A 10,087-nucleotide genomic window follows, 5' to 3' on the forward strand; every position below is an offset into this window, starting at 1 on the left:
ATATTTATGAATGAATGAAGGAACGAATGGATGCCACCTTTGCCAGTCATCTTTGAAATCACCTCAGTTCATTCACCAACAATTCCCATTTGCCCAGGACTCTCAGTGCGAAGACCTGGACAGTCTCGAGCAAACTGCATTGTATGTGGCAGAAATGTCTAACTGAAGCCACTAAATGTCAGAGATGAGTGATAAGACTGACATATTTTTAAGGAAGAAAGGGGTTAAAATCAGGGCAGGGATTCGGCTGGAGGTTCCACCCCCTCTTAGTTTTAGCCCCACCCCTCTTAGGCCGCCCTCCCCCTCAGACTCCTCCCCCTTTGGGAAGGTCACCTTGGGAACGCGAGAGGCCAAATGGGCATGCGCCGCGTTGACAGCTACTGCGCACGCTCGCTTTGGCTTGCTCTGCGTTCCCTCCTCCCGCCCGGAAAACCGAAAGTGGCCTCCCACTCGGTGGCTCCTACGCGGCTAGAAGGCCCGCGGTGTTCGACGGGACGTCGGCGGAGCGCGACCTCAGGGTTAAGGGGTGGGGCTGACGTCAGGAGCCAAGATGGCGGCGGTGATCGGACTCTCCTTGAGGCGCCGGTTTCCGGCGACAACCCTTGGCGGAGCCTTCCTACAGGTAAGCCCCGGAGCCGAGGGGAAAGAAGAGGCAGGAAAGTCACGGAGGCTGCCTAGAGCTGAGGGGACCGCGGAGAGGCTAAGGGAGCAGTGGGCATGGCCGCAGGAAGAGGGAGGACCTCCTCCCATCTGCGCAGTGCTTGAGTTTGGCTTGGAGCATCCCTGTCAGTTATCCGTCTGCGCCCCACAGCAGCCTGTCAGTTAGTCAGGACGGAGGCAATTTTTTAGGGATAAGAAAAAAAAAGAAGTTCAAAGAAGGGACTTGAATTGCTCAAGGTCAGATGGCAAGCGAATGACTGTCGGAACAGGAATTCGAATCCACACTTTGGCGCCCCAAGCCCTTCTGCCACCAATCTATCGCCTCTGCGGAAAAGGGAGGCCCGTGTGGTGTGAGGGATGGGAACTGGGAAGCAATGTCACTCCTCCGAGGTTCGAGGTCCAAGGTTAAGGACTCAGTGAAGAGGGACCGGACCGGGATTGGACGCGTAAGGAAAGGGGTGAATTGTTGGGGACAGGGCAGGGAGAGGGAGAGATGGAGGGAAATGCACCCAGCCCGCTGAAGGGTCCGGACTGCGGGGCTGCAGAAAGACTGGGTCCTTTAAAGCAGCGTCACTCACAGTTTCACTGATATCCTCTCAGTGTTCCTGACCGTAGGGACGCATAATAATACCGAGCTCATAGACTTGGCATGGGCACAGAGCTGGGCGCTGTTCTTATTTATACTATTCAATATGCAGTGATAGATTTTTCCCACGCCCCTAGTGTCGTCAAGAGACTACACACTTCAGTCTACATTCTAAATGGGAACATTTGTAAGGAGAAGGGAAATTGCCATTGCATGCTTAAGGGACTAAGGATTTACAAATCCCTTTCAAGTCTGTTTCCTCTTGATGGCTTTTCAACAAGGTGGGCAAGCAGAACCCCCTCTTGCACTTACATAAGGATATCTCTCTGTACCTGCTGTGGCTGCCTAACACGGTACATATTGCCAATGCCCTAATCCTACCTCTCTCCAACATGCTATATGTCAACTTGGACAAGTCATCCACTCTCTCTGCATCAGTCTTTCTGGAAAGGAAAGATAGAGGAAGAGGCCAGCCTTCCAGAGCCTCAAGCCAATGTCCTCTGAGCATTAAATTGGTGATTGATAATGACCTTGTTTACCAGTTCCTTTTATAGTTGCTGAGCAAACAGTTAAGTTGTGAGAGCCCCACCAATGAGAGTGAGTTCTAAAGCTTAGGCCCCTCTTCCATGAACGAATTGTAGAAAAGGCCAGTTTCATAGGTCAATGCTGTAATCCAGGCAAGGCCTTTGCAGGGCCTCCTGAGGGCAACAAAAATAGAAGAGCCCCCCTCCTTGTGGGAATATACGTTTATACCCACAAAAGCCATCTCAAAAGAATCCAATAATGAACTTAATGTGTTACCTGTGGGTAATATTCAGGTTCAGGTTCTGAATTCCTTTTATGCATATAGTCTGCACCACTGAACCACAGTTCTACCTTTAAGTGTTTAACTGTAATATATTAACTGTTGTTTGTGTTGCCTTATTTCTTTATCTAGACTCTGAACTCAGGGCAATAACCGCCTGCTTAGAGTTGTGCACCTCATTGCTCCAATTGCTGGCAGGGCTAGGATACCTATCTGCAAATCAGAATAATATAATGCAGAGACCGATAATGTTGCCAGTATTGAAATGCAGAATTATTTTCTGGGCTATGCTAGGCACTTGACCCTCTATTTATCTTAAGAGGTAGATGATAATACAACCTGCCCCTTTACAGAGGAGGAAATAGAATCAGAGAGGTTAAGTAATTTGCTGAAGAACACGCAGCTAGTAAGTGATAGAGCTTGGATTTAAATCAGTGCCAACTCACACATTTCAGAAACAAGCCTGCACCTTCTATTTTCCTCAGGCTTATCTTCATACAGACTTTTTGTCTTCCTTCTCTTCATTTCCCTGCCTTCCTCTCCTGCCCAAATCTCTATCTGCTCTGTCTAGCTCCGAGCCTGCTCCCTAAGGAAGCCTTTCTAGAGGAACAACAACTAGCCATCGGTATCATCCAGAACTCGCCCTTCTCCTCAGTCCAGTTGTTGATTACCTTGCTTGAGTTATAAACTGTGACATTAATCTTATCCAAGATTTTCTTAGAATCTACTTTCTGTCTTGAACACTCATTATTCTTGTAGATTAGGTAGCAATGCTTTTGTAGGGCCCTATTCTATGGTGCGTTTGTGGTATAAATTGCTGGACCTAAGTAACAAGAGGAAAAGATCATATAGTCTGATTGTATGTTTAGAGTAACAACTTCTGTTCCTTGAATCTGTTTGGGAAAAGGAATTATCTTTTTGTGCTATTCTGTTTTGTATTTGCATTTTCACTACTGGTATAGTAGCTAAAATGTTGGGTTTTGGAATCAAGCGATCTGTGTTTGAATCCTCACTCTATCCTCATCTTTGAACAATAAAATAAACGATAAAATGTTTTTCATAGAGATGGCATAAAGATTGGAGATAATTTGGCACATGCTAAGGGCTCAGTGAATGAAATCTGTGTAACGAATTCTTAAATTTTTCTATTCAGGGAATTTTTTGGTAGATCACAGGTATCATAATCCCGTACAGACTTAACTCGTACAGACTTAAAAATGAGCAACAATGACCTCTGATCATTTCGATTTCAGTATCTTATCTCCTCATTCTAGTAAGCTCCCCCTTACCTCATCAGGTGTTAAAAAAAATACATTTTTAAGTCAAAATGAATTTAAATTAGTTGTTTTGGGAAAAAAACATATGTTGAGATTTATTGATTTAAAAGATTAAGTTGTGGTACATCCTTGAATTGCTTTTTTTTTGTTTGTTTGAGGCAAGGTCCCCCTATGTTGCCCAGGCTGTTCTTGAACTCCTGGGCTCAAGGGATCCTCTCACCTCAGCCTCCCAAATAGCTGGGACTACAGGCCTGCACCACCACACCTGGCTTCTTTTTTTTTCTTGCATTGGTTTTATCTCACATCATTCATATGATAAGACTTTTAAAATTATTCCTAAATCAGTGCTAATACAGACCTAATCCCTTTTGGAAAGATACACATGATCGGGTCTCTTTGTAGAGCGGACATGAAACGGATTAGAAAGAGGTGTTGAAGAGAAGACCCATCGGAAATAGCCATAGGCATCTCTGATAGGCCTTGTGGGAGTGAAACCCAGCCTGTTGCCCACTGACAATACTACTCAATCATGCTTTAGAACTCTGAGGTTTTAGCCAAGAACTCCAGAGTCCAAGATTCTGTTTAAATTTCGAGTTAGATGGTAAAAAACTTGAAGGAGTCTTATTTTTAAAAGGCATATCGTCCCACTTCCCCTACTGTCTGCCTCAGGCACAGCAACCACCCACTCCAGAAAACAGTTTCAGTTTCTTAAAAAACTAAACATGTGGCTATCATACAACCCAGCCATTACACTCCTGGGCATTTATCCAGAGAAATGAAGACTTACGTTTCCACGGAAACTCGTCCACAAACATCCACAGCAACTTTATCCACAGTCGCCAAAAACTGGAAACAACCCCAGTGTCTTTCAGTGGTTGCATGGTCAGACAAACTGTGGTACATCATACCATGGAATACTACTCAGCCATAAAAAGGAATGAACTATTGGTGTACCCAGCAACTTGGATGGACGGAAAAAGCCAATCCCAATAGGCTACCTACTAGATGATTATATTAATACAGTGTCCTTGAAATAACAAAATTAGAGAAATGGAGAATAGATTAGTGATGCTAGGGGTTAAGGAGTAGAGGAGGGAGGGTGGAAGTGGATGTGGCCATAAAGGGCACATGTTAGGGGTCCTGTGGTGGCGGGAATGTCCTGTATCTTGACTAGCACTGTCAGTATTTTGGTTGTGGTGGTGTGCTACAGCTTTACAAGGTGTTCCCACTGGGGGAAACTGGGTAAAGAGTGGGTGGGGTCTCAGTTTTTGTTTTGTTTTGTTTTAATTTGAGACTGTCTCATTCTGTCGCCCGGGCTAGAGTGCAGTGGAGTGATCATAGCTCACTGCAGCCTCAAACTCCTGGGCTCAAACAACCCTGCCTCAGCCTCCCGAGTAGCTGGGACTACAGGCATGCGCCACCACACCCAGCTAATTTTTTTCTATCTAGGATTACAGCCGTGAGCCACCATAGCCAGCTTATTTCTTTTCTTTCTTTCTTTTAAGAGACAGGGTCTTGCTCTGTCACCCAGGCTAGAGTGCAGTGGCATCATCATAGCTCACTGTAATCTCAAACTCCTTGGCTCAAGCATTTTTCCTGCTTTAGCCTCCCAGGTAGCTGGGACTACAGACACGTGCCACTGCGCCCTGCTAAGTTTTTAAATTTTTGTAGAGATGGGTTCTAGCTGTGTTGCTCAGGCTGGTCTCAAACTCCTGGCCTCAAGCAATGCTCCCACCTCAGCCTCCCGAAGTGCTAGGATTATAGGCATAAACCGATGCACCCAGCTTCAGTGTTATTTCTTTTTTTTTTTCTCTCTCTCTCTAGGCAGAGTCTCACTCTGTTGCCTGGGCTAGAGTGCCGTGGCGTCAGCCTAGCTCACAGCAACCTCAGACTCCTGGGTTCAAGCGATCCTTCTGCCTCAGCCTCCCGAGTAGCTGGGACTACAGGCCTATGTCATCATGCCCGGCTAATTTTTTATATATATTTTTAGTTGTCTGATTAATTTCTTTCTATTTTTAGTAGAGATGGGGTCTCGCTCTTGCTCAGGCTGGTCTCGAACTCCTGAGCTCAAACAATCTGCCCGCCTCGGCCTCCCAGAGTGCTAGGATTACAGGCGTGAGCCACCGTGCCGGCCAGTGTTATTTCTTATAAATGCACGTGAATCTACAATTATTTTGAAATAAAAAAGTTAATTTTTTCAAAAAGCAACAAACTGCAGATATACGCAGTAACTTATGAATCTCAGAAGCATTATGTTGCATGAAAGAAGCTAGACACAAGACTATATACTGTATGGTGCCGTTTATATGAATTCTATCAAAAGCAGATTTGTAGCCATGGGAAGCTGGTCATTTACCAGGACAGGGAGAGGGGACTGATGGTAAAGTGGCACTAGAGGCCTTCTGGATGGAAGTGTTCTGTCATAACTGTGACAGAGTTACACTACTTTGTCAAAACTCATCACATTATACACTTAAAATTAGTGAATTTTATCATAATGAATTATACCTTAAATATTTTTTAAATGCCAAAAAAAGATGAGGGCATTAAGCAAGCGAAGTCAGCTAGAGCTAATGGAGCTAATATGTAGCTAATCCTTCCTCTTTTCACTTCCTCTAAAATACCAGAAGGTGGCGTTAGCCAAACATTCATGTCATTTTACAAAATGGGGTTTCTAGTGAAACACATTCATTTGTAGAAAAGGCTTTTCTTTTGTTAACGATCTCAGCCAGCTTGGTGATAAGATAAAACACAGCTTTTATCTTCATTTTCTTCTTTCATACTGATATCTGATATATATTCAGCTTCAGTTAGTTCGGGGCACTTTTTATCAGCAAGTGAAAAACACCATTGTACATTTTTGTAATTAGTCTATTAACCTTTGAAGTTTTTGTTTTCTTTAACAGTTTATAAAAGAATTAGCAAGCCTGGACTATAGTCATAATATTTCTATATAAAAATTGAGGGTTCAATTTATAATTGCCATTTGGACTAACCAGATTCTCTCCTCCTCCTCCCCATAGCAGAAGCTCAGAAGGTTTTTTTTTGTTTTTTTTTTTTTGAGACAGAGTCTCACTCTGTTACCTGGGCTAGAGTGCCATGGCGTCAGCCTGGCTCATAGCAACCTCAAACTCCTGGGCTCAAGTGATCCTCCTGCCTCAGCCTCCCGAGTAGCTGGGACTACAGACATGCACCACCATGCCCAGCTAATTTTTTCTATATATTTTTAGTTGTCCAATTAATTTCTTTCCATTCTTAGTAGAGACGGGGTCTCGCTCTTGCTCAGGCTGGTCTTGAACTCCTGAGCTCAAACGATCCACCCACCGTGGCCTCCCAGAGTGCTAGGATTACAGGCGTGAACCACCGCGCCAGGCCACAAGGTCTTGATGTGATCTCTGCCTTGTTTCATCTTCTTAAACAGGAAGGGGCTTCGAGGACTATGGAAAATGGTGGTGACAGCTTAGATGCTGATTTAGCATCATGAGTAACCGCTAAATAGAGAGGGGTGTTTTTGTTTTGTTTGTTAATGGCTTGATGTTCGGCCTTTTAAGGTACATTTAAATAAATCACATTTTTATGTTAGTCTAATGCTTAGCTTTTGCTCCTTTCTCCAATCTTTCCTAACTACGGATTGAGCTGCTATATGCAAAGGTGTGGACAAGGTGTGCTGGGAAATGTAAAATACAACCTGCTTCATGCCCTACAGGAGTTTAGGACAAAAAGAGAAGACAGCACCAATAAGAGACCTGACAATATTCACAAATAAATAGGCTAGTACATGTTTAGAAACATGGGTTCTAGAATCAGGCAGACCTGGGTTCTAATCCTAGCTCCTTCACTCACGAGCTCTGTCATCGTGGGCCCATCATTGATCACCGAACCTCATTTTTCACATCTTTAAAATGAAGATTCAGGGGAACAATTAATATAAAGGATTTAATACAGTGTCTAGCAATAATAAATAGTGGCTTTAAAAATAGATATGAATTTAAATGTAAAACTTTTGGAGGGAGCAAGAGCCCTTTTTGCAAATGTGTTCTTATGTGTTCTGGTTGAAGGAAGGAGGGAAGTTGGAGGCCCACCCACTAAACCTGACCCCCTGAGGTGGCTCCAAGATTCCTCGGCCCACTGTGTGAAGCCTACTGGCAGAGACTGTAAATTCTAGGGAGATGTGATAAATCGTTAAAGAGAACAGAACGTGGCTCTTTGTTAGTTCCCTAAATTTATATTGTGTTCAGACGAAGTACTTTTTATCTTGTTTTCTGTCCTAGTTTTAAAACACCAGTGTCTTGTTTTGATAAAACTGCCTTAATTTCCTAACCAGTTTCCCCACATCTATTCTGAAAATTCTCCCTTCATAACCACTGATACCCTTTATAAAAAAATTTTTTTTGATTATGTCACTCCCCTGATTAAGACTTTATGTTAATATTGCTCTTAGGATAAAATCAAAACTCAGCTCACGAGTCTTTCTTTTCTTCCTCACATCTGCCGCTTTCCCATCCTTCCTCAAGCCACCTTCGTCCTACTGGACTGTGCTTAGATTCTGACAGGTGCACCGTGCTCCCCCCACCAGGCCTGTACCACCGCATCCTCCTTCCCCTCCATCCCTCGTCATCAAGCCTCAGCTTGAGCAGCACTCAAGGGGGCCCTTCTCTGACCTCTTACACACATTTAAGTCTCTGCTGTATTTGTCCAGAGCTCCCTGTACCTTCCCATCAGTATCACTCTTTACACTTTATTATGAATATTTAATTTCACTCTTGTTCACTGCAAAGTTCTGTGAAGATGAAGGTTTTGTCTGTTTTATTAGGTGCTATATCACCGGCCCCTTGTACCATGTCTGGCATATGATAAGTGCTTTTAATATTTATTGGCTATGGGGTAACTGTACCTTTCCCAGGAAGATTATGTATCAGTAATCTGTGGTTTCATATCCAGTATTATATTTATTGTGCTAGCTATATGGAGTTATTTTGCATTTTTAATGTTTTTTTCCTTTTTATGAACTTGTTAAAATTTCAGTCCTGTAGAGGGGCCCAGACAGCTGCAGCCACAGCTCCCCGGATCAAGAAATTTGCCATCTATCGATGGGACCCAGACAAGGCTGGAGATAAACCTCATATGCAGACTTACGAAATTGATCTGAATAAGTGAGTATCTCTGTGAAAGCCAGTTATTTGATAAAGGAAGGAGAGCTCTTGATTTGATTCAGGACATGCTTTTCACATCCTTAGGCTAAAAATCTGAGATCATCCAATGGCTATGGAATCTGTTATCTGTTTTTAAAACAAGAATGAAGTAGGTACCTGACTCAGAAAAATAATACCAAAAAAATAATGTGCTAGACATGGTGGCTCATGCGTATAATTCTAGGGCTTTGGGAGGCCAAGGCAGGAGGATTGCCTGAGGCCAGGAGATCCAGACCAGCCTGGGCAACATAGTGAGACCTCATCTCTACAAAAAGAAATTTTTGTTGTTGTTTTAGTTAGCTGAGCATGGTGGTGTGTGCCTATAGTCCTAGCTACTCAGGAGGCTGAGGTGGGAAGATCAATTGAGCCTAGGAATTCGAGGTTACAATGAAGTATGATCACGCCACTGTATTCCAACCTGAGTATCAGAGCAAGGCTGTCTCTTTGTTAAAAAAAAAAAAAGAAAAAAAAGTAATTTTTTTAACCTTGAACTCCTGGGCTTAGGCAATCCTCCCACCTCAGCTTCCTGAGTAGCTGGGACTACAGGTGTGTACCACTATGCCTAGTGGGTTTTTGTTGTTGTTGTTTGTTTTGTTTGTTTGGTTTTGGTAGAAACGGAATTGCACTGTATTGCTGGTCTCAAACTCCTGGCCTCAAGCAATCATCCCGCCTCAGCCTCCCAAAGCACTGACTGGGATTATAGGCATGAGCCACACCATACCTGGCTGTGAAATTTCTTTTTTTCCCCCAAATGAAAATATGGCAGATTTCTAGAAACACTGGCAGAATTTACTTTATGCACAATATTTGAAGTCATTTAGCATATTGCCAATTTTAAAATGCTGAACGTTTGATTATATCTTTTACATCTGGACATATGTATTCTATAACAATGATAAGCGCCAGAAACTTGAATGGTGATAGGACAAGGTGGAGATGTGGTCAAAATATTAAAATGGTCTGGACCTGTATGTTAGTTTTCTATTTCTAGTTGGAGCAAATTACCACATACTTAGTGGCTTAAAACAACATAAATTGATCATGTTATAGTTGTGCAGGTCAGAAGGCTGATACAGGTCTCATCAGACTAAAATCAGGGTGTTAGCAGGCTGCATTCCTTTCTGGAGACTAGTGGAAAATCTTTTTTTTTTTTTTTTCAGCATATTATGGGGAAAATCTTTTTTATTTATTTGGGCTGTTGGTGGAATTCATTTCCTTGCAGTTATAAGCCCAAGGTCCCTGCTTTCTTGCTGGTTGTAAGCTGAGGGCAATTCTGAGCTTCTAGAGGCTGCCTCATTCCTTGGCTTGTGGTCCCCGTTCTTCCATCTTCAAAACCAGTAACACCAGGTTGAGTCCTTTTTCACATGACATTTCTCAGAACCACTCTTCTTCCATCATCTTCCACTTTTAAGGAATTCCACAGATAGCCAAGGGAAAAGAATCTAGTGAGTTAGGCTATAGCCTCCCACTGCTTTTCCACCCCCTCCATGAAACCACAACTGTTCTCTGATCTGTTTTATTTACAAGTGAATGAATATTTTATTTGTTTTGAGCAAAAGCTTCCCTG

At 43.1% G+C, this 10,087-nt stretch overlaps 1 protein-coding gene across 1 annotated transcript in view; it reads left to right on the forward strand.

The window, feature by feature from the left end:
• The first annotated feature begins 423 nt into the window (after nt 1-423).
• Nucleotides 424-10,087, forward strand: part of SDHB (succinate dehydrogenase complex, subunit B, iron sulfur (Ip)) — a 26,025-nt gene continuing 16,361 nt past the window's right edge. Inside the window, exons 1-2 of the mRNA XM_012662475.1 lie at nt 424-622; nt 8,354-8,481. Coding sequence (XP_012517929.1) covers nt 551-622; nt 8,354-8,481 — 200 coding nt within the window. The 5' untranslated portion in view covers nt 424-550. The remainder of the gene's footprint in view (nt 623-8,353; nt 8,482-10,087) is intronic.

Source organism: Propithecus coquereli, unplaced genomic scaffold, assembly GCF_000956105.1.
Source record: "Propithecus coquereli isolate 6110/MARCELLA unplaced genomic scaffold, Pcoq_1.0 Scaffold77, whole genome shotgun sequence".
In the NCBI taxonomy this organism is placed as follows: Eukaryota; Metazoa; Chordata; class Mammalia; order Primates; family Indriidae; genus Propithecus; species Propithecus coquereli.